The sequence below is a fragment of the Mixophyes fleayi genome, chromosome 4, assembly GCF_038048845.1.
Source record: "Mixophyes fleayi isolate aMixFle1 chromosome 4, aMixFle1.hap1, whole genome shotgun sequence".
Taxonomy (NCBI): Eukaryota; Metazoa; Chordata; class Amphibia; order Anura; family Limnodynastidae; genus Mixophyes; species Mixophyes fleayi.
In genome coordinates, this window is record NC_134405.1 from 162,896,582 (window position 1) to 162,918,837 (window position 22,256).

At 40.9% G+C, this 22,256-nt stretch overlaps 2 protein-coding genes across 4 annotated transcripts in view; one reads left to right on the forward strand and one right to left on the reverse strand.

Moving 5' to 3' along the window:
- The window catches only part of PHTF2 (putative homeodomain transcription factor 2), a 111,467-nt gene extending 97,838 nt beyond the window's left edge, over nucleotides 1-13,629 (reverse strand). For both annotated transcript variants that reach the window (XM_075208724.1, XM_075208723.1), the window contains exon 1: nucleotides 13,504-13,629. The gene's annotated coding sequence lies outside the window, so the exon portion shown is untranslated. The remainder of the gene's footprint in view (nucleotides 1-13,503) is intronic.
- Nucleotides 13,630-13,739: 110 nt separating this feature from the next.
- On the forward strand, nucleotides 13,740-22,256 carry TMEM60 (transmembrane protein 60). 2 transcript variants are annotated; one of them, XM_075208726.1, is made up of 2 exons: nucleotides 13,740-13,993; nucleotides 21,565-22,256. In XM_075208726.1, exon 2 carries the CDS (start codon nucleotides 21,613-21,615, stop codon nucleotides 22,009-22,011), a length of 399 nt encoding a protein of 132 aa, XP_075064827.1. In that variant the 5' UTR covers nucleotides 13,740-13,993; nucleotides 21,565-21,612; the 3' UTR covers nucleotides 22,012-22,256. The 2 variants fall into 2 exon arrangements, with proteins under 2 accessions (XP_075064827.1, XP_075064826.1); XM_075208725.1 differs by lacking the exon at nucleotides 13,740-13,993 and adding an exon at nucleotides 14,218-14,422.

The following is a 22,256-nucleotide window of genomic DNA, read 5'->3' on the forward strand; positions in this document are numbered from 1 at the left end:
CGTTATAGATTATGACAGCCATGGTGGCAGGGGGTAACCCAGCCCCCTTATCTCAGCAACATCAGAGATATTATATTAGATACCGTATTTATCGGCATATAACACGCACAGGCGTATAACACGCATCTTCATTTTAAGAGGGAAATTTCAGGAAGATTTATTTTGCCATTCTGGTCTCCTTTAAATCTGTGCACACTGCTGCACAACATCTATGTAATACACTAGCACTTTGTTAAATATATATATATATATATATTATAGAAATAATTTTAGAATATTTTCAGCACATACAGTAATATTTATTACTTGCACATATTGGATCCAGCATGCTGGCACTATTGTATCACCAGTTTTTCACATATGGGAATTAGCATGTTAGCACTTTATATAATTATTTTAAAATGACTATATACCGTATTTTATCTGTTTAATTGTTAGTTCGTTGTTGCGCCGTACACAAAACCCCACTTTACTTCACTACTTTACTTGTACCTGACGGGTACAAGTTCTCCTACCTCAGACAGCGAACTCTCACAGTGCAGAGCGTTGCCGTGGTTACGCTCCGATGGCCGCGAGAATTAGACGTGAGGAAGGCGCGGCTTGCCGTTGCCTACTGATTGCCTCACACTCCACACGCTATAAAAACATGGCTTCTTAACATTATATCGGCGTATAACACGCATACATCATTTGCCCCCTATTTTCAGGGGGAAAAAAGTGCGTGTTATACGCCGATAAATACGGTAATTAACATCAGCATGCAAAATGTTCTCTAACCTTGGAGTTTTATATTTTAACTAAGTTTACATCAATATGTGAGTTCCCAAAGCACTGCGGTTTACATTACTCATGTAGCTCATCTATCTTTTTAACAAGACAGGATATAAGTAACTACCCCCTGCTGTGAATTCAAGTGTTGGTCACTCACAGATTAAAAAAGTCTAATTCGCCGAAACCAAAATCATGACATACTGTCTCAGAAACTACAAAACAAATTTCTTCCAACAGTTTGCTATTGTATCTGAAAATCAGTACATTTCTAATACAGAAATACAAGCATATTAAAAAAAATAAAAAATAAAAATCAGTATACTTGCAATGACATAAATTGGAGCCTGCAACATTAATTGAAATAAATTTCTACAATAAATGATTTCTATGTGATCCAGCCACAGAGGGGAGGGGGGGGGGGGGCCATGTGAATAAAAATAAATTAAAAAAGATTAAACAAAAAAAATCCCAAAAAAATAAACCATATTAAGGGTTAGTATAAGCTTATACATTTCGCTAAAAATATATTCAGCTAGGTCTTCCAAGTAGAACGATACCAAATACAGTCAGTGGTCATAAAATAAAAAAAATGCTTACCGTTAAATTTCTTTGAAATATTCCATGGCTGCCATTACAATATGTTAACTCCTTAATTTGTGAGTAGAGACTGGAAAACAAACACGCATGGAAGGTATATAAAGTAGCTCTCCTCTTTCCACCTGGTGTCTGAGAAACTTTACAAGGTGTCCTACAATAGCCATACCATATTGGTGGGAATAATAGGCTGCCATGAAGAATCTCAAGGAAATTAAATTAACACTAATTATAATTCTCTTATTTCCTTTTCATGTACCATGACAGCTATTACAACAGGATACACCCAAGTAGTTTAAAAAAATAAAATAAACAAAATAGGGTGAGATTGAGAACTAGAACATTGGAAGTGCATATTTGACCTTTTATTGAACAACTTCAAGGACTTTCCTTCCATCAGCTAAGGATGTGACATCCAGAACATATCATCTGGTTAAAGCTGCTTTGTCTTTATAGAATGTGTTAGAATCTCAGGCACTTCACAACAGCTCCCATTATAAGCCTGTGCAAGGACATCTCTAATCCATCCGGCAAGAGTAAGTTTGGATGGAGTATGCCCTTTACCTTGTGGAAGGACGAATAGCTGTTACCTCTTCCTGAATTGATCTGTTCTGGAAATGTAAGCAGAGCTAGCTTTAACAAGATCTAGAGTATCAAAAGAATTATAGACTTTATAGCACTATTTGTGTTGTGAATATAAACAACCCATTAAATAGTGAACTGAAAACTTATATAAAGTGAATGAAGTCCTCAGCATCTTTTTCAATCAACACTGGTGGTGATCCAATAAGTGCTGAGTAACCAATATATACCGTGTATAGAAAAAAGACAAAACACAGCAAGATTCTGTATAAATGCTTTCTAAATATTTATACATTTTCTACATATTGTAAAACATAAATTCCATTTTTCCAGTGAAATTATTTCTTCAATTATCCCCCCTATAGGGATTACACTTCCTAAACACAAATGTTATAGGTGCATAAATAAATATATAGGATGTAATTTAGTACTGCTGTGATCTTCTTCCTTCACCAACTCTCACCCATTCAAGCTGTACTTACAAACGTTTAAAGAATAAAAGCGTTGTATGCAAATTCTTTAGCAGTTCCTTCCTTATTAATATGCTGATCTATTCATACTGGTTGAGACGTGAAACTGGCAGCTGCGGGAGAGAGGCGGCTGCTGAGTCCCGGTGCCGCGCAGATTGGTAAGTTTCTGTTTTCTTTCTTTTTTCTATGGCTGGCGCCTGGCGCGGGGCAGAGTGAGAGGGTTTGTAGCAGAGGAGGAGAGCAGAGGAGGGGGACAGCGGGCAGAGGAGGGGGACAGCGTGAGAGGGGGCAGAGGAGGGGGACAGATGGCAGAGGAGGGGGACAGCGTGACAGGGGGCAGTGTGCCTGGATGCAGAGGGGGGCAGAGGAGGGGGACAGGTGGCAGAGGAGGGGGGACAGGTGGCAGAGGAGGGGGGACAGGTGGCAGAGGAGGGGGGACAGGTGGCAGAGGAGGGGGGACAGGTGGCAGAGGAGGGGGGACAGGTGGCAGAGGAGGGGGGACAGGTGGCAGAGGAGGGGACAGAGTGAGAGAGGGCAGAGGAGGGGGACAGATGGCAGAGGAGGGGGACAGAGTGAGAGAGGGCAGAGGAGGGGGACAGATGGCAGAGGAGGGGGACAGCGTGACAGGGGGCAGTGTGCCTGGATGCAGAGGGGGGCAGAGGAGGGGGACAGATGGCAGAGGAGGGGGACAGCATGACAGGGAGCAGTGTGCCTGGATGCAGAGGGGGGCAGTGTGCCTGGATGCAGAGGGGGGCAGTGTGCCTGGATGCAGAGGGGCATTTTTGCATACAACTAAATAAGTATTTCTGTCATGAGCTAAATACTTATTACAATTTTTTGACCCAACTACTTCTAAAACAGGACTGCTCAGTAATTATTTTGGAGGGGTGCCTTGAAAAAATTTGGAGACTCTAAGGGTACCGCGAACTGCAAAAGTTTGGGAACCACTGACTTATGGTATACATTTATTCAAAGGAAATAGCGCAGGGCTCTTTATATAATTGCAAATGTACTTATTTTTTATATTGTATGTATTTTGATAATGGAAATATCTTTATATCCGAGATCAGGGGATGAAATTTGTTTGTTGTTTTAACTTTGCTAGAGGAAACGCATTATTTCTGAGGTATATACCTGATATAATAAGTCTTTGCTAAGGAAGTCTTTTGTGTATTTTGGTAGGGAAATGACTTGTTTGGGGTTTTGTAACTTTTCTTTGGGAATGTGTATTCTGCAGCTGTCTGAAGAAAGCACCGATGTTAATTAGTCCTTTTGATGTGTGAGGGTCCAGCACCTGAAGGGCACAGGAAGCTTTAGACTTGCTGTTCGATTTTCGGTTTCTAAAAAAAGATACAGGAAATCACAGCAAGTTTTAGGATATCACAGATAAATGTAAATATTGTTAGCTTTGCATTGCATGTAAATCCATGCTTGGGAAAACACATTGCATCCTGATCCAAATATAGCTCAGACCTCAGGGGGCTGGTATACCCTGTGAGGGTGTTTCCAAACTGTATATAAAGCACTGTTTTTTTATTGAAAATTGTTCTTCTTGTTTCATCAGACCTGGTATCTTCAACCAGTGTGGGCAAATAAACATCACTTTCTTCAAAAGACCTGCTTGGAAACTTCTCTATCCCTGTGATCTACAGATTAGGTCCAACTCTAATCTGTTCCCGGCTGTCTGAGATTTCGACCCAGCTTTCCAGTACCACCGGTCTGCCCACTACCCAGCAGCTCTGGCCAGTGTGATAGGCCAGGGGGGGTCTATCCACAGCAACCCTGATACGTAGGAAGAAGTCAGGGGTACCAGCCCGGGTACACGAGTAACGGGGTACACTAGCAGGGGCAGTTACCCAGAAGAAACCCAGTACTGTATGCCGATAAGGAGTCCAGTGGTGGCAGCATTTGTAAGCCCCTCCTACTGCGGTTAGAGGGCGCATTTGGAATAATGAAAAGGAACAGTGGCAAAGTAAGCCCAACCGGATCCCAGCAACAACAGACAGGTTGGCATAGTCGGTCCATCCTGTCACAACTATCTAGTGTGATATCGTTTAAATATGTTTTAATATGCCAAAGATAAAACCAAGCATAAAAATAGTAAAAAAAAACCCAAAACACACTTTCTTGGGCATAATTGAAAAGATGTTAAGCATGACATAACTTTGTTATTGTAGAAAGTACCTCGGCGCTAGAACAGTGGAATGTATAATGTGTTTAATGGTACACAACAGGAAAACGTGGTCTAGCCAGACCCATACAGCAAATGACAATCAGGGAAAATACATATGATCACGTAACTTTGTGGTTGCCAGGAGATTTACAAAGTTGCATCCTCCAGATAGTACATCAACCTTGGTGGTAGTATTGCTTTATGCCTTCTGAAGTCTCCAGGCCTTCTCATCCTACGCATTTCAACCGTTCCACACTTCAACTTTTCTATACACAGTATACATTAGTTACTGATCATTTATTGGATCACCATCAGTGTTCACTGAAGAAGATCCTGAGGACTTTGTTCATATACTATAAGAATTCAGTTATTTACCAATAGGTTGTTTATGTTCATAACACAAATAGCAATATAATCACTATTCCTTTTACGATCTAGAATATGGAATCTTTCTTCCTTTTCATAAGTTGGTTGTAGACAGAGATGGCAGCATGATCTCGACTGATAAGGATAATGGAAACTACTTAAAAGGCAGTGTTAGTTCTTAATACCACTTTTTATAAATGTTTAGAAATGGTTCTTTACACGATAAAAACATGTAGTTTCCAACTTGACAAGCAGGTGTAATTGCTAAAAGAAACATTACTTCAAGTGTGAGCCATTTTAGCAAAATATCTCAAGCGGGATCAGAGAATAGGATTTCCAAAACCATATTGAAATGCCAAGGTGAAAAAGTTTGAAGGACATATGCTATTTACTACTTGAAAAAGAAAACAAATAAAAATCAAAACTTGAGAAATAAGGTTTTTGGACGCTAGTTTTGAGTCAGGAAAAATATTGAGTGAATTTCAGGGAAGAGAGAGCAAGTACATTGCCAAAACAATCCTTAATAAAATCCTAGATCACTGGAACACTGGCAGAAATCGGAACATGCAGTTTAGTTTGCCCCAATAGAATAAACTTTTCCCAGATTTTGTAAAAATGGAAAAATAGTTTTTTCTCGCCTGAAGTAGTATTTCAATTACTTTATCAGAGGCAACCTTGTGGCTGAACAGTGACCACTCAATCTACACGCAATCAAACAGAGGAAACCTGGAATTGGGTGAAGAACAGGTTACTGGTGTAGAAGTTCTGGTTGGCTTGGTAGAGGCAAATATTGCTCCAGAAGCATTCCCCAAGCCATTGCAAACCATGCACAATAAGGTGACAATGGAAGAATAGCTATGACTTGCATTGGGGTTTTTTTCTGGTTTGATTTTTTTTGTTTTTTATAAAAATAAAAATCTTTTACATGGTTTGTGCAATGAGAGGGAAGGTGAAAAACAAATAACCCGATTGCAAGTCCCATTGCAATGACTCTTGTCACTGTTCTAAGTTGAGTTTAACTCCTAAGGAAAAACCATCAGCAAAAAGCAACAATGGGCAGAGGGGCATACCACAGGAATGAGATATGCGTGCATTAATTCAAACTGCAAGGCAAAACAGGGCGTGTGACTGCAGATTAACTGATGGCAGATGTCGGTCTGTGGAGCGAGCTGCCAGTTACATGAAAAATGGTCTCACGAGAACTCCAAGTCTAGGAGATCCTTATCTGTGAACTGTTTATACACTGCAACCCATCTTGCAATGCACATTTGTGAGTTGAGTGGTGTAACGAGAGAGTACAAGCAATGGACTGTTGAGCAGGGGAGAAAAGTTCTAAGGTCAGATGAATAATCCTTCTCCATGTTCTTGACAAACAAATAAGTGCATATGAGACACCAACTGCAGTTTCAGGCAGAGCATTGATTCAAGGTGCTGGGTTTACCACAGGACAATCGGGAAACAGAAAAGGCTGGGTAAACACTATTGTGTTTTCAGCCGGTTATCGGGCCAAATCAGTTGTTTTTTGTCCATTTGGCCCGATAATCACAGGAGTGTATATCTTGGAATGATGAACGATTATCGTTCCAAAACACATGAAGTCGTTGAACCAAGATTTTCAAACTAAACTGAAATTCTTGTTCAGCAATGGAATAAAGTCGTTTCAATTCTGCAGGGTGTACGCACTCACGACCAGGACCTCCATAGAGTCATGGTCCTTTAAGCCAATGATATAAACAGATGAAGAGCACAGATCTGCGGGTAAATCTTGTAAAACGTTTATAGTGTGCACACATGAATTGGCATGCTGATCAGGATTTTATTTATTTTTTTTTAATCAGCAGTTGGTAAAATAGTTATAAATAACATATTGTGACAGGATGGACCGGCTATGCCACCCTGTCTGCTGCTGGGAACCGGATGGGCTTACTTTGCCATTGTTCCCTTATGTTATCCCAAGTGCGCCCTCTTGCCGCAGTAGAAGGGGCTTACAAGAGCTGCCACCACTGGACTCCTTACTGGCATCCAGAACAGTGTTTCTTCAGGGTAACTGACGCTGCTAGTGTACCCCATTACTGGTGTACCTGGGCTGGCACCCCTGACCACTTCATATGGATCAGGGTTGCTGTGGATGGATCCTCCCTGACCTATCAAACTGGCCAGAGTTGCTGGGTCGATACCTGAGAAACAGCCGGGAACGGATTAGATTTTGGGTCTAATCTGTAGATCACAGCAAGTGATGTATATTTGCAGTCACACAAATTGAAGGTATCAGTGCTCAGGTCAGATGGAATCAGAAGAACAACTTTTAATACAAAACAGAGCCTTTTTATACACATTTGGAGACTAGTCTTAGCAGGAAGTAATCCTTCCTCCTGTCTCTAACCAATCTGGGTTGATTAATGCAGCCTGCACGTGAATCAACCCAGAGAGGTTTAACACCTTTAACATTGCTGCTAATGGCAGGGAGGAGTATACCCCCCCACCCATAGCCACAAGCTGCCAGGGTGAGGGAGGCTCCGCCCACTCTCCTCCCCTGGTGCCTCTCTGTCTGGGGCAAGAGATTTATCTTTTAAATCTCCCGCCCAAACTGACTTCCAGGGACCCTGCTGCCTGGCCGAAAATAGTACCAGGGGAGAGCATCCAGACCCCGGGGCAGCAGTCCCTGCCCTGTCACTAGTTGAAGCTATTGGAGCTCCAACTAGGGACTTAGCTTTCTGGGACCACCAGGAGGCGCTGTACCTCCTGGACCCAATTAATTCGAAGAGGCTGGTTGTGAAGTCCCTCCGGCAGCCACTGAAGTTGGCTGCCGGAGGATGAAGGGGATCCAAGGCTGCCCCAGCACAGGGTAAGTACTTTTTATTTATTATACATATACTTTTTAATAATGTCTAAAATTATATATATATATTCACATTAACCCACATTATTACATTTAAACTATACATAGTTACACTGTCGCAATCTAGCGCCGGGGGTTAACCCATGCAGCGCTGAGTGCCGATTCAGAGTAGCACCCAGCGCTGCAGTGCACATTTAAAATACATTTTGTATTTATTTTTAAATTTTTATTTAAAACACTTTTCAAGCGGCGCCAAGCACCAGTGATTTAACCCCTCCGGCTCCGGGTATTAACCCTCCTGGCGCCGGATTGCATTTCAAGATGGCCAACCGCCGTACTCGAGGACCCGGCCACACATATTGGGAGAAAATTTCTGTAGTCTGTACCTAGCCTTAGTGTGTTCGCTTTATCTGTTGGTCACAGGGTTACAGCAAATAGGTTTTGTGCTGGTTGCAATAGGAAGAGCAGTATTTACTGCTCAAATGTAGTCCTTAAAAGGATTGTTAAACAACACTATGTGGCACTGTAGATACAGATAGAAGTCAAAGATGGTATACACTTTACATGGGGCTCTACTGCACTTTTACACAATTTTTAAACTTGGCGCAAATTAACCCCTTCGACATCAGTGCAAAAGCCTTTTTCTGGTGGAGTGTGTGTGTCTGTGGGGAGTACGGCCACAATCCACAAAAAGAATCAAAGTGCATGTTCCAAAGAGTGAAGGATTCTAGTGGTTCTGTAATGTTGTGGGCACATTTTTCCTGCCATGCCTTGGTTGCAGTTGTTCCCATAGAAGGCAAGTGTGACTGGGTCACTGATAGATAACTTCTGGTATAAATTTAGACCCTTAATCTAAATAGTTCTCCGGCTGTTTCTGAGGTTGAACCCAGCTTTTCCGGTACCACCGCTCTGCCTGCTACCCTGCAGTTCTGGCCAGTGCGATAGGCCAGGGGGGGGATCCATCCAAAGTATCCCTGTTCCAAGAGGTCAGGAGTACCAACCCAGGTAGACAAGCAACGAGATACGCTAGCAGCGTCAACTACCCAGAAGAAACCCGGTTCTGGATGTCGGTATAGGAGTCCAGTGGTGGCAGCATTTATAAGCTCCTCCTACTGCAGCAAGAGGGCGCATTTGGGATAATGAAAGGGAACGGTGGCAAAGGTTGTTCTGAGGAGCTCAGTGACTTCAAGCATGGTACTGTGATAGGATGCCACCTTTGCAATAAGACAGTTCGTGAAATTTCATCCCTGCTGGGTAATCCATGGTCAACTGTAAGTGATATTATTAGAAAGTGGAAGCATTTAGGAACAACAGTAACTCACGAATACAAAGGTGCATGGTGTGTAATAGTTGCCAACGCTCTGCTGATGCCATAGCTGAAGCTTAATGGAATGGGTTTCCATGGCTGAGCAGCTGCATGCAAGCCTCACATCACCAAGACCAATGCCAAGGGTCAGAAACACTCCAATAACTTGTGGAAAGCCTTCCAAGAAGAGTGGAAGCTGTGATCACTGCAAAAGAGGGACCAACTCCATATTATATGTATTTGAATACGATGTCATTGCAGTCCCTGTTGGCGTAATGGTCAAGCGTCCAAGTACTTTTGTCCATATAGTGTGTATAATGTGCAAGTAAATATATATATATATATATATATATATATATATATATATATATATATATATATATATTAGATGCACAAGAATCCCTGCTGATTATTGGCTAAGTTTCTGGGGCTGCACCAGTTCCATGAAAATAACTGTAAGCAGTCATAGAAACTGTATTTCCCCAGTTATTTATTCACTATATACTACCAACAGAAATCACAATCTTTTAAAACACAACAAAAAAAATAAATGTTTTTTTTAGGGATATAAAAAATGGTTTTGACCAAAGGCTACTGTGTAGCAACCTTTAATACGAGGAAGCCCCTGAAGGTGGCAGAAGTGGTCCATTGTAATGCTGCACCAACTCTTTGTTAACAATAAAAAGTTATTATCAGAAAGAATAGAGAGGAATCCAAAGCTCTATCCTCCTGCAGACAGTAATGGTTGTACCTTTAATTCTAATGAAGTTTTGTGGTGAAAATCACTTACATGATAGTTTGCACTGCCCAGCAACTTCCAGTTGGTGCAGTGATGAGTTGACAGTGTAAAGAACAAGAGAAAGACGAGATAAACACCCAGTGCCAATCAATTAAAAAAACATTAAAAAAAAACACTAAAACCACATGAGAAGACTAGGTGCACAGTCTCCCTTTGGACTCAACATCTTGAGCTCAGGCAATTACTGGGGAAAAAAAACGATTTTTGAAACCATGCGACCCAAAAAAAATAATCTACTTTTACCAGCTATATCTACAGATTTGTTTATTTTTTTATCTCCTTATTTAATCTTTTAAAGGGTACAAGAATCAGAAAATTGTCAACACTTGAGGCTGCAATTGTAACAATTTAAAGATGGTCCACACTAATGAGGCAATTCAAATTAATCAAAGTATTTTTCGTGTAGTTCTTGTGGATTACTTTGTGTAATGTGTTACAGTAGGTTGTCAAAGAAATACTGATCTGCTGTTCCATGGGTTATATCTTTTATGAATTTTTTTATTGTGCTATTCTGTAGGCAAGTGAGGTTCCCCCAAGTTGACATAAACCATATATGGTTAATTACTTCTTATAGTGAGGGGGGGGGGGGCATTTTTTTCCAGTTGCATACTATTTGAAAGTTTGGCTATGCAATAATATGCATACTAAGTTTGTTGGTATGCTTGTCAATATGAGCTATAGGTGTGCATAGTAGGAAATTGGGGCGAACAAGTTTGACCAATGTTATAGATCCTGTCCAATTTAATTGTGCAGAGTTGGGTAACTAGCTTTATAGAGCCGATCATAAGACCTGGTGATGCTAACACTAGAGAAAATCTTTCATTGAACATCAAAATTTATTTTTAGTGGTTTATTTTTTTTTTAAACGTTAAAGTTCAGGTAGATAGAACAATAGGGCTTCTGAATTATGATTATATTGTAACCATATAGATATCCAAAGTCAGATAGTTCTTTAGATAGGATTGGTAATGACGTAGTCAGTTTAGAGAACATCATTGTGACTGGATCACTCGTAAATAACTTGTAGTATGAATTTATTTAAAGTAAATGGCGCAGGGCACTTATTTTTAATATTGTGTATATCTTGCTAAGAAAATCTTTAATTTCTGAGACCAGGGTAGAAAATATGTTTTTTCTGTTTAACCTTTCTAAAGCAAATGTCTTTTCTGATACAATGAATCTTTGTTTATGAAGCCTTTTGGGCACTGTGATGTGAGAAAATGGCTTGTTTTGAGGTTTGTACTTTTTCTTTGGGAGTGTGTATTCGGCGACTGTCTGAAGTATTTATGCCCGTTAGGATATTACATCAATTTTAAGAATTTCATAGCCAAGTGTAAATATTATTGGCTTTGCAATGCATGCAAATACATGTTTGTGTAAACAGGTTATATCCTGATGCTAAAAATAGCCTGTGTCTGAAATGTATAAAAGGCACTAGCTTGTATTGTTCTTCTGATTTCATCTGACTTGAGTGATCACCTCGTACCTTTAACCAGTGTGAAGGCAAACATCTTGCTTCAAGACCTGCTTGGAAACATCTTCAATATTGCTGTATTCCTGTGACCTGCAGATTAGACCCAAAATCTAATCCGCTCCTGGCTGTTCTGAGGCTCGAACCCAAGTTTTCCAGTACCACCGCTCTGCCTGCTACCCATGCAGCCCTAGTCAGTGTGATAGGCAAGGGAGGATCCATCCACAGCTTCCCCGATTCATAGTAAGAGGACAGGAGTACCAGCCAAGGTACACCAGTAACGGGGTACACTCGCAGCGTCAGTTACCAAGAAGAAACCCTGTACTGGATGCCGGTAAGGAGTCCAGTGGTGACAGCACTTGTAAGCCCCTCCGTATATTTGGGATAACTAAAGGGAACGGTGGCAAAGTCCAGCCGGTTCCCAGCAACAACAGACGGGGCGGTATAGGCAGTCCATCCTGTCACAATCATCTTCGAATAAGGCAATTTTATTATGTGCTATGTTTATATTTATTCTGATATGTCAGGGTTATATCCAATTATGTTGGACAGGGGTTTGATGACCAGAGCAAATATTGGGAGGGAGTGCTTCCAGCTATATATTTTTTTACTCTTTGATGGCAGTATGCAGCATTACAAAGGAAGAAGGCATAATCAACAAATTTAAATTCAAGTGAAGAAAAACAGCTGATCTTGAGCTTTTCAAGTCGAGTACCTTTTGAAATCAGTTGTTGTGTTTACCAAATTAGACTAGATCAGAGATCCATGTGTTTGGCCTTTGTGCTAATCAACCACCAATAAGAAATGCTATTAAAGAAAAAATACTACAAATGCAAAAGCCTACCGTGTTACTTTAAAACCTGAAATGTAATATATGTAGACCTTTTTCCTCAGATCTATTCTGACCTATAAGCTTGAACACTATATTTTTTTTAAATGACAGACATCTGTAGACAATGGAGCAGTTTACAGCAAAGACAAAAAGGAACATGGACAGTACAACTTGTAGCTATAATGTAATTGATATAGCAACCAAACAATGTGTACTATTGTGCATTGTATTTTTCTTTATATAGTCAGCTACTTACAGTGCATTTTACTAATTCACATATGAGCTATTTAACTTTGCCTAAACATTTACAAACCAATATGTATTCCACGCAATCATTGTAAGGTTACATAGCTATTGGTATTAACATCATGCATTTAACATGTAGTTTTAATGCAGTTTAACTTGTGTTGGATTATTTTGAGTGTTTTTTTTTGTTACATTTAAATATGTGTCAAGCAACAACAGTTGAAAACTTACACTCATCTCAATGGAAGCACAATGCAAACACAATGTGTTAGGAACCATTTCTACATGTGTGTTTGGCTTTAACAAGATAACTTCGTATTCTGTCACTGAAGTAGGTTTAAAAAAAAATGCACATTAATTGAATGTCAAATATGTTGTTTATATGCTTCGTTTTTCTAATTCAAACAGAGGGTACATAACCTAAGCCACCTTCATTTAAAACATTTAAGAAAGGTTATGTGAAGGCTGTTATTGAAACAAAAAAAAAATATTTCACAAAGGTGTGTGTGTGTGTGTAAAATATACACACACACCCAATTTAAATATAAACATTTCTATTTTGCCCAAGTAAAAGACAAAACAAATGAAGGCACACAATATAGAACCATTCAACGAAAATGTAGCGCTTTAATACGGTAGATGTATAAATTATACTGTTTCACGTCACATAGCGTCCTCTATAAGTAATGCAGAGGACAGTTTTGAATGACAAGCAGGAATAGGATTACATTTATACGGATAGGACAAGGCACCCAATGATGTGCGTGAAGATACAACACCACAAATCTCACATCTGTGCACAAACTAAACTGTGCAACATGACATCGGCCTTATTATACATGTGCAATAAAACAGCGTATGATGCATCCACACATATGTAAAAGGACAACTGTGTGCCTGCAGTTTGGTGAGAGGGGGATATAACAGGGATGGAGAGGGAGACAGGAGCCTGTTGATGAGAAGCTGGTACACTGGGTCACTGTTATCACACACAACGGAGACATCAATACAGGTCACTCAACTACTACAGTCTACAATGTGTCTGCCCGGTTACCTGCTGTCCCGGAGCCGCCTCCGTCTCCTCCTCCCGCCTCGGGGACCGGACAGGATTTCACCTAAGCATGAGCCCTGGGTCAGCGCTCCCGTGCGCGCACTCTCCACTACCCAGGGAGCGAGCCACAGGCACTTGCAAGAGTCTCCCCCTGGCAACGTCTGTTGCGTCATAGAGAGCTGACCAATCAGGAAGTTGCCAGATCACCTGGTTTTTCCGAGGCGGGCTCAGGGTAGCTACCGAGATTGTATTGGAGGCAGTCAGACAAAGACTCCCCCAGCCGATGTCTTTTTTTTTTTAACCACCAAAACAAATATGGCGACTACATGTAGAAACCTATTTGGAAATTTTGAAAATGACTCTGGCGTCCATCTTGGTTTTGGGAAAGAGCACAAACTGAAGTGTATGTGATATTACAAGAGAGACAGTGTTATGATGATGTGGAGTCTGAATCTAACTCACCTGCCTGCGAAACTATAACTTGCTATTTCAGGTAAGCTGGCAACAGTTTCAACTGTATTGACATCTTTTGTTCTGATATGTACCGATCATTATCGGCATATTTCATTTATATATATATATATATATATATATATATATATATATATATCTTCCATGACTAAAGATGTCTGTTGTGTGCATTACGCACAAATGCGTCGCGAACTCTGGTTAATAGTGTTTGTGAGCAATGGTCTCTACCCCATGTAATTGGATGAGCTTTACACGATGACAGCCAATCAGCGTAAGAGATTAGAACAGGAAGCGATTGTATGATAGCGATGGTCGCTGTATGCGGGTAACGGATAATATACTCCCTCAGGCTCCCCTTCGCTAGACGGCTCTGTGGTTTTGAAGTGACCTTGAATAACATGTTGATGTCCTGGCTTGTGGAATAATGAATGCGATACCTCACGGCTTCTCGGTGAGACTGTCTCCATTGCTTTATACCCAACATCTTTTATAATCAGATATAAAGTTAGACATGGTATTGCACTTGCATTAACTAACTTTATTTTCCCTGGTTAACCAATGCAGGGATTTTAGGTGTGTGTGTGTGTGTGTGTGTGTGTATATATATATATATATATATATATATATATATATATATATATATATATATGTCTTTGCACACTGGTTTTCCTCACTGGTAGGCGCTGTGCACTCTACACTATACAGAGTAATGATGATAATAATTCAAATTGATCCAGACCACGTTGAAGGACTGCTCATGAGCCTTATTGATGGTGATGGGGAAACTATGCACTCAAAGGGCTAGGGGGGAATGAGTGGTATGAAGACACTGGCTCTTGGCACAAACTGTTAGTATGTTGATCCCTATGATGTGCAGCTAGTTTACTTTCCAGAGTTGTGAGGCACTGAGGTTTTGTAACAACCTGTAGGGTTGAGAAATACCACTATATAGTTGTGTCATATTAAATCTTTGCACTCTCTACTGCGTACTGTGTATATACTCTCCTTGCCAGAGAAATGCAGCCTATGATAGCCATGCCATTGTTACTCTTTGGTGCTAGATACTTCACAATATGTAATAGAACTGCTTAAGACTAATAATATGGGAGTTTCCCCTTAAGATTGAAGGTGTTAAACTATATTTTCATCCATAACGCAAATGTGTGGTCAATGATTGTTTACATTATTTTCATAAAACATTTGGGTGAAATAAGCTTACCTTAGACTGAGTTGACATATCAGCAGACACGGTCACAGCAATAAGTGTGTGTATGTATTTAAGTGTACAATAAGCAGCTTGCACTGATAATTATGTGTTCTATGCAAGCAGGTTCTTTCTTAACTAAGCTCAGTGACCTCACAAAGGCTGTTTATGATGTACCGTATTTCCCCATGTATAAGGCGCACCCCTGTATAAGACGCACCTTAATTTTGGGGCCCAAAATTTTAAAAAAGATGTATTACACAAGGTTATTGAACTGAAGCTATTCCCGAGATTTGCTGTGTTTTGTAAGCTCACCTTCCCAAACTCATTAGCATCTTGTGTAGGCAGTGCAAAGCTCTCCCTCGCTGAACACACCGAGCTGGAGGCGCCAGCGGGACCTTTGTTCTTTTAGAATACCAAAACTAGGAAACAAAAAAGGAGTTTGTTAACAGAGCTGATCGGTTCTGCGGGTACAAGTACCGGAGTGGGTGGTGAACACTCATACTTGTCTTGGATGAATTGCAGGCAGCAGAGCGGACACCACTGTGTAGGACCCTGGCAGTGTAGGACCTTCGCTTCCTGTGAGGTGGCAATGGCGGGGCAGTGGACTCTCTCCTCAGACCGCAATCAACACTCAGGCCCGCGATCGACACACCGCGGAGACCCGAAAAGGTGCAGGGAGAGGAAACGGTTAGATTGATTAGTATTTATAGGGTGTATTGGGTACTCTTCGGTACCGGATCCGCGTCAACACAGGCGGAGAGTGGTGTGATCATTGCCCCGTTATTCCACTGTGGGTGGGGGTGGTAAGTGGTGCCAGTCCAACAGGGGTCTTCTTCATTCTGGAGGGAGGTAAAAAGCGCTGGCACAGTATAAGACGCACCCACTTTTTAGACCCAAAATTATTGGGAAAAAGGTGCGTCTTATACATGGGGAAATACGGTAGGTCAGTCAAGTGATCATCCTAGTCAGCTTTTAAATGTCAACCTGTCTGCCATTCACCAATGGCTATAAGACTTCACATACTTTTTTTTCTAGGGAAAAAAAATAATTATCTGTATACTCAAACCTAGGCTTCAATCAAAGTATTTTTCCTGTAAATTGTGTGCTAAAATCTGCCAATTTTGACCTTTGAAGTCTTCCGGAAGAGGGATACCTCAAAATCCACAACATTAAGTGAATACCATTGATTATCTTGTTGCAATAGCATCAGTCAAGGGGTGGCATATATCAGGCAACAAGTGTACAGTCAGTTTTTGAAGTTGATGTGTTGGAGGCAAGAAAAATGGGCAAGCGTAAGGATCTGAGTGACTTTGCCAAGGGCCAAATCGTGATGACTAGGTCAGAGCATCTCCAACACGACAGGTCTTGTAGGGTGTTCCTTGTATGTCGTGGTTAGTACCTACCAAAAGTGGTCCAAGCAAGGAAAACTGGGAAACCGTCAACAGGGTCACAGGCACCCAAGGGTCATTGATTCGCGTGAGGAGTGAAGGCTAGCCTGTCTGGTCCAATCCCATAGAAGAGCTACAGTAGTACAAATTGCTGAAAAAGTTAATGCTGGCTGTAATAGGTGTCAGAACACACAGTGCATCGTAGCTTGCTGTTCATCTGCATACCTGTTAGAGTGTCCATGCTCACCCCTGTTCACTGCCGAAAGCATCTACAATGGACATGTGAGCGCCACAGCTGGACCATGGAGCAATGGAATAAGGTGGGCTGTCTGATAAATCACGTTTTCTTTTACATCATGTGGATGGCCGGGTGCGTGTGCGTCGTTTACCTGGAGAAGAGATTGCACCAGGATCCACTATGGGAAGGGCAAGCCGACGGAGGCACACGTGATGCTCTGGGTAATGTTCTGCTGGGAAACCTTGGGTCCTGGCATTCATGTGGATGTTACTTGACACGTACTATCTACTTAAACATTGTTGCAGACCAAGTACACCCCTTCACGGTATTCTCTGATGGCAGTGGTCTCTTTCAGCAGGATAATGCGGACTGCCACACTGCAAGAATTGCTCAGGAATGGTTTGAGGAACATGACAAAAATTTCAAGGTGTTGAAAGGCAAGATTTGCCTTTAAACACTTTACCGTTTTAAATGTAGCTGTTAAATTTGCCGAATATTGTCGAGTTGCAAAAAGCAACTGACTGATTTATCCTCTGCTTACTTTGAATCAGGACTGCAGGTAACAGGCAGAGCATTGGCTCTGAGTTCAACACAGGACATTCGGGGAACTGATAAAGAGTTTAGCTCTTATCTGTAGGTTACAGCAGGTAATAGGCAACATGCAGGATCTTGAAGCAGAAAGATATATATTGCCCTTAAAGGGTCCTTACAAGGACCAGTTAGAGGTTATGGTGATCAGATGGAATGTAGTCTGCAGCCTCGTTTCTCTTGAACTAATCCAGGCAGATTCATGCAGCTTGCACATGAATCAACCTGGAGGAGTTTCACACATTTAACATTGTCAGGGGTGTGTGTGTACCCCTAGCTTGTCCACGAGCTGCCAAGATTGTGAGCATTTAAGTCTTCTTCTGATTTCAACATCTGACTTGATCACATTGGTATCTTCCACCAGTGTGTGTTAGCAAATTAGCCATCTTGCTTCAAAGACCTGTTCGGAAACATCTTCAATATTGCTGTATTCCTGTGATCTACAGATTAGACCCTAAATCTAATCCGTTCTCTGGCTGTCTCCTGAGGTTTGGACCCAAGCGTTTCCAGTTCCGCTGCTCTGCCTGCTACCCAGCAGCCCTGGTCAATGTGATAGGCCAGGAGGGGATCCATTCACAGCAACCCGGATTCATAGTAGGAGGTCTGGCGTTACCAGCCTAGGTACACCAGCCATGAGATACGCTAGCAGCGTCAGTGACCCAGAAGGAACGTGGTTCTGAGTGCCATAGAAGGATCTCAGTGGTGGCAGCAGGCCCCTCCCACTGCGGCAGGATAGGCATATTCGGAATAATAAAAGGGGGCGGTGGCAAAGTAAGCCCAGCTGGTTCCCAGCAACAACAGACAGGGTGGCATAGGCGGTCCATCCTGTCGCACTACCCTACTGTAGGGGTCGCTGGCTTATTGACCGCATAGATCATGTTGATCATTTAACATGTGATCCTGGTGTATAAGAGTGATAATGATTGAGAGCACTCTACTTGCCATAATCTTGGCAAATTATAAAGCACCCTCCATGAGTCAAAGAAGTTCAATACATTTGTGTGATTCCTTTATGTGATCCTGCAAGAGTTTATGCAAGTCTGATCTGTCCATTTTTGGACCAAATCCCCTCCTATTATTTCTTAATCTTTAGATACTTGTGAGAGTTTCTGAAAGAGCTGGTTAAATAAAGACCCCTCTCCCATATTTGGTGCATATATTGAAGATATGGTAATGAGACTCAGGTTCAACAGTCCTGTCAGAATAAAGAATCTTCCTTGAGGGTCTACAGTAGTGGCATAATATACGTGCGGGTATGCTTTACAAGTCCAGGATAGGAGTGTGGGAAGTGAGTCTCATGAAGGTGCACAATTTAGGAACTGACACTTTAAAAATTTAAGAGCCATTGTGCATTTCTGTTCAGTGAGAGGACCTTGATGCTCAGGGTGGATACTTTTTTGGGCATATCACTGTTTTGGAGTGTACTGAGCTAATCCCCAGGGCAAAGGCATGTGCTAGGGAAGGAGTACAGGGGAGAACAGTTAATAAGGGAAGGAATTTATTAATACAGGGGGTTAAAGGGGGTGTATTCCACAAGCTCCTATTCCCAAGTGATTTAGAGGGCACATCCTGTGCGTCTGGAATGTGTAGCGGGGTTCGGGTGGGCTGGAGGGTGGAACCTATAAATACAGATCTACAGATGCAACCTTATTCGTCCTGAGCGTTTTGTAACAGGACCATCTGAACTTAATAAAGTGCAAGTAAAAACATGGTGTTAAGTTGAAACAAACTATAGAAGTAGCCTAGCATAAATATACACATTGCTGGGTGTCATAGTAAATGACAGTAATAACTTGAAATTTCTTATAACTAGTGATATCTATGATAATAAATAATCTCTGTTGTAGATAGGTAGTCCCATGTACTGAGAGAAAAAAGGTCAGTCATGTAAGTAGGCTACACTACCAAACCTTTATGCTAGTGGGTCATGCCCCACTATCGGGTCATGACAAGTACTGTAAAAGAGGGGGAAAAGAGACCAGACATCACGGTGTGTTGTCTTTGGAGTTGCATGTCCTGCAATTATACAGGAGTCCCCGTTCTATGAACTGCTTGTAATGGCTACAGGGCTCATGCCAAGTTCCATCAAGGGGATGGAGTCTTGCGTTTTCCAAGCTCAGTGAGAGAGATGGCTGTTGATGGCTTCAATGGAATATTTAAAGATACCCCCACCTATATATGATCTTGTAATTGTGCATTGTGTTGATAAGGTCTCTCCTTTCTTTATCTTAGAGTGCGCCAGGTATATTTTTATATTACCTGAATATGGGATGGCAGGCGTATATATTTTATCAAGGCCAAGAGCTTTTCTTTGGTTTTATAAAAATGGAAACTAACCACAACTTGATATCGGCAGCAGGTAGTTGCGGGTTTGTATGGGAGGACTCTATGCACCAAGTGGTAGCTGGTGATCTTCAATAGGTGCCTCAGGCAGGCAATGACCAAAGCGCTCCTCCAAGTGCTGACTGCAACTGTACTCGAAGTTACTGAGTGCTATAGTATTGCAATGGTTTATGGCAATTCAACATTTGGCAGCTCGCTTACATTTGCCTATATCCCTTGATGCATATTTTTAATTCTGTATCTGCATGGAAATGCTGGTACTGTACACAATATGATATAGCACTTACCCTTGTGTATCAAATTCCTATTGTCCCGTAGATTGTAAGCTTGCGAGCAGGGCCCTTTTACCTCTCTGTATGTATTTCCGAGTATTGTTTTATTGCTGTTTGTTCCCAATTGTAAAGCTCTAAGGAATCTGCTGGCACCATATAAATAAATGTTGATGATGGTAATAGAAACACGTGAATACCTTTTTTAATTTGGAAGGTTTTTATTTATGTATCTAATTTTGTTTTTGATTTGCAGTGAAGTCAGTAAATATTGTGTACACAGATTATACTTTCTTTAGATTTGCAGTGGTTGCACGTCTTAAATATGGTAGGAAGAGCGAGTATCCCAAAATGGCAGTTTATATTGGATATTATTTAATTTGTACAAAACTGTTTGTAAAGAGCAATGCACTAGATCAGGGATAGGAAAAAAAAAAATGTAGAAATGATGAGCCAATCGGTCAAATCCAAGAGCCTACAGAATCTTTTAATATAGGATGCAGACCATTTTTATGGGACTTGGCCCCGCTTCACATTTGTCCAGTTCTGCTTGAATTCATTCACATAGATAAGATTTTGATGGATCAAAAAAACATATAAAACAATTTGTTTCCTTTCCTAGTGCATGATGTATTGTATGTAGTTTTCATCCATCTCAACCTCACCCTGTGTTATTTAATGTTTTGCCTTGTGGTATCCATTATCCTTTTCAGCATTTATTAAAACTGGTGTGGCTATAGCAACTGCATTTGCCATAGTCATCTACTGAGTATTATTTCAACAAATGTGTTCTGCTTTTGCATTAGAGTGAGCACTGTACACGGTAATACCTTACAAACTGATCTGCTTAACAACTTTTTAACAGGTAGCCCATTCTTCTGGCACAACTTGTATAAACATCCTGCCAAAATGGCAGCTGTGCAGCATATTTAAACCAATTCCCAGTCACATAAAGTACTGCTTCAACACTGGAGTTTCCATGGAATCCAGTTGACTTTACAATGGCCTCACCAGGACTTCCACAATCTGTCTCTTTTGCCTCTCAACAGCAATAGATTAATGTTAATAGCTGGCATTCATTGATTATTAATAGATTAGTGTTCGTGTATCTGGGCGTTAATATGTTTATTAGTAGGGAAAGTGATCACAAAAAAGAGCCTCATGTGGTACATCTTAGCAGTACAGGATTTTTGCTGACCGAATAAAAATATTATTATATATGACTGTTTACAAGTATAGAATCTTAAGGTATGATGATTGGACAGAAAATAATAATTGATCAAGAATAAGTGGAGTGGGAGGAAAATTTCATGTCAAATTGGTAGCTGTACAGTGTATACATATGTACTGTAAGTAGGGGCACAGTGATGGAAAACTAATTTGGATAGACTAATTAACGGGGGAAAAAGTTAATCCTATTTAAAATTAAGTATCTCAACAAGCAAAACTTGTTCTTGTGAAACTGCAGTTATCAAGTGGTTAAGACGTTTGGAACTACTATCTAATGACCGTATTATACATCCATGTATAAACACTGAACATGTTCTCCCTTCAATACAGGGGCACAATTCTTCATCTTGGCTCTGAAACCCCATCCAATCAGTTTAAATGAGAATGTCCTTGGCACAGAGAGTGCTGCTCACTTGGCTCTTCAGTTTGCTCTTCCTGATCATGTTGGTGTTGAAGCTGGATGAGAAGGCCCCTTGGAACTGGTTCATCATCTTCATTCCTATCTGGATATTTGACACCATACTACTTGTTATGTTGATTGTAAAAATGGCAGGACGATGTAAATCTGGGTATGATCCTAGGAATGGAGCACAGAATATGAAGAAAAAGTCTTGGTATCTTGCTGCCATGCTCCTGAAATTGGCATTTTGTCTCATCTTATGTGCATTGTTGGAACAGTTCACCAGTATGTATTTATGCTTTGTATTTATTCCACTATGGATACTACTAATCGGAGGACTGACTGAACTTGGTTTTAATGTATTTTATGTGATATGATACTAACTGGCCCTGTCACAAGCAGCTGAGCTTGATGCTGGGGGTTTCCAAAGCTTGCCACCTAAATGTTAAAATTCACCTATTGAATATCATCTTTGATTTCATAGTTTAAATAAAGCAAGCCAATCTACCTATAGTGCAAGCAGATTATAAGTATCCATCGCTATGGCTTGGAATGACTTGTTTATAGGAAATATGCATTTTCTCAAGTTGTACTATATGTAAATAAAATTACAAAGACTGAA

Coding starts and splice junctions, on each gene's coding strand:
- TMEM60 (XM_075208726.1), top strand. CDS start 21,613: ATGAGAATGTCCTTGGCACAGAGAGTGCTGCTCACTTGGCTCTTCAGT.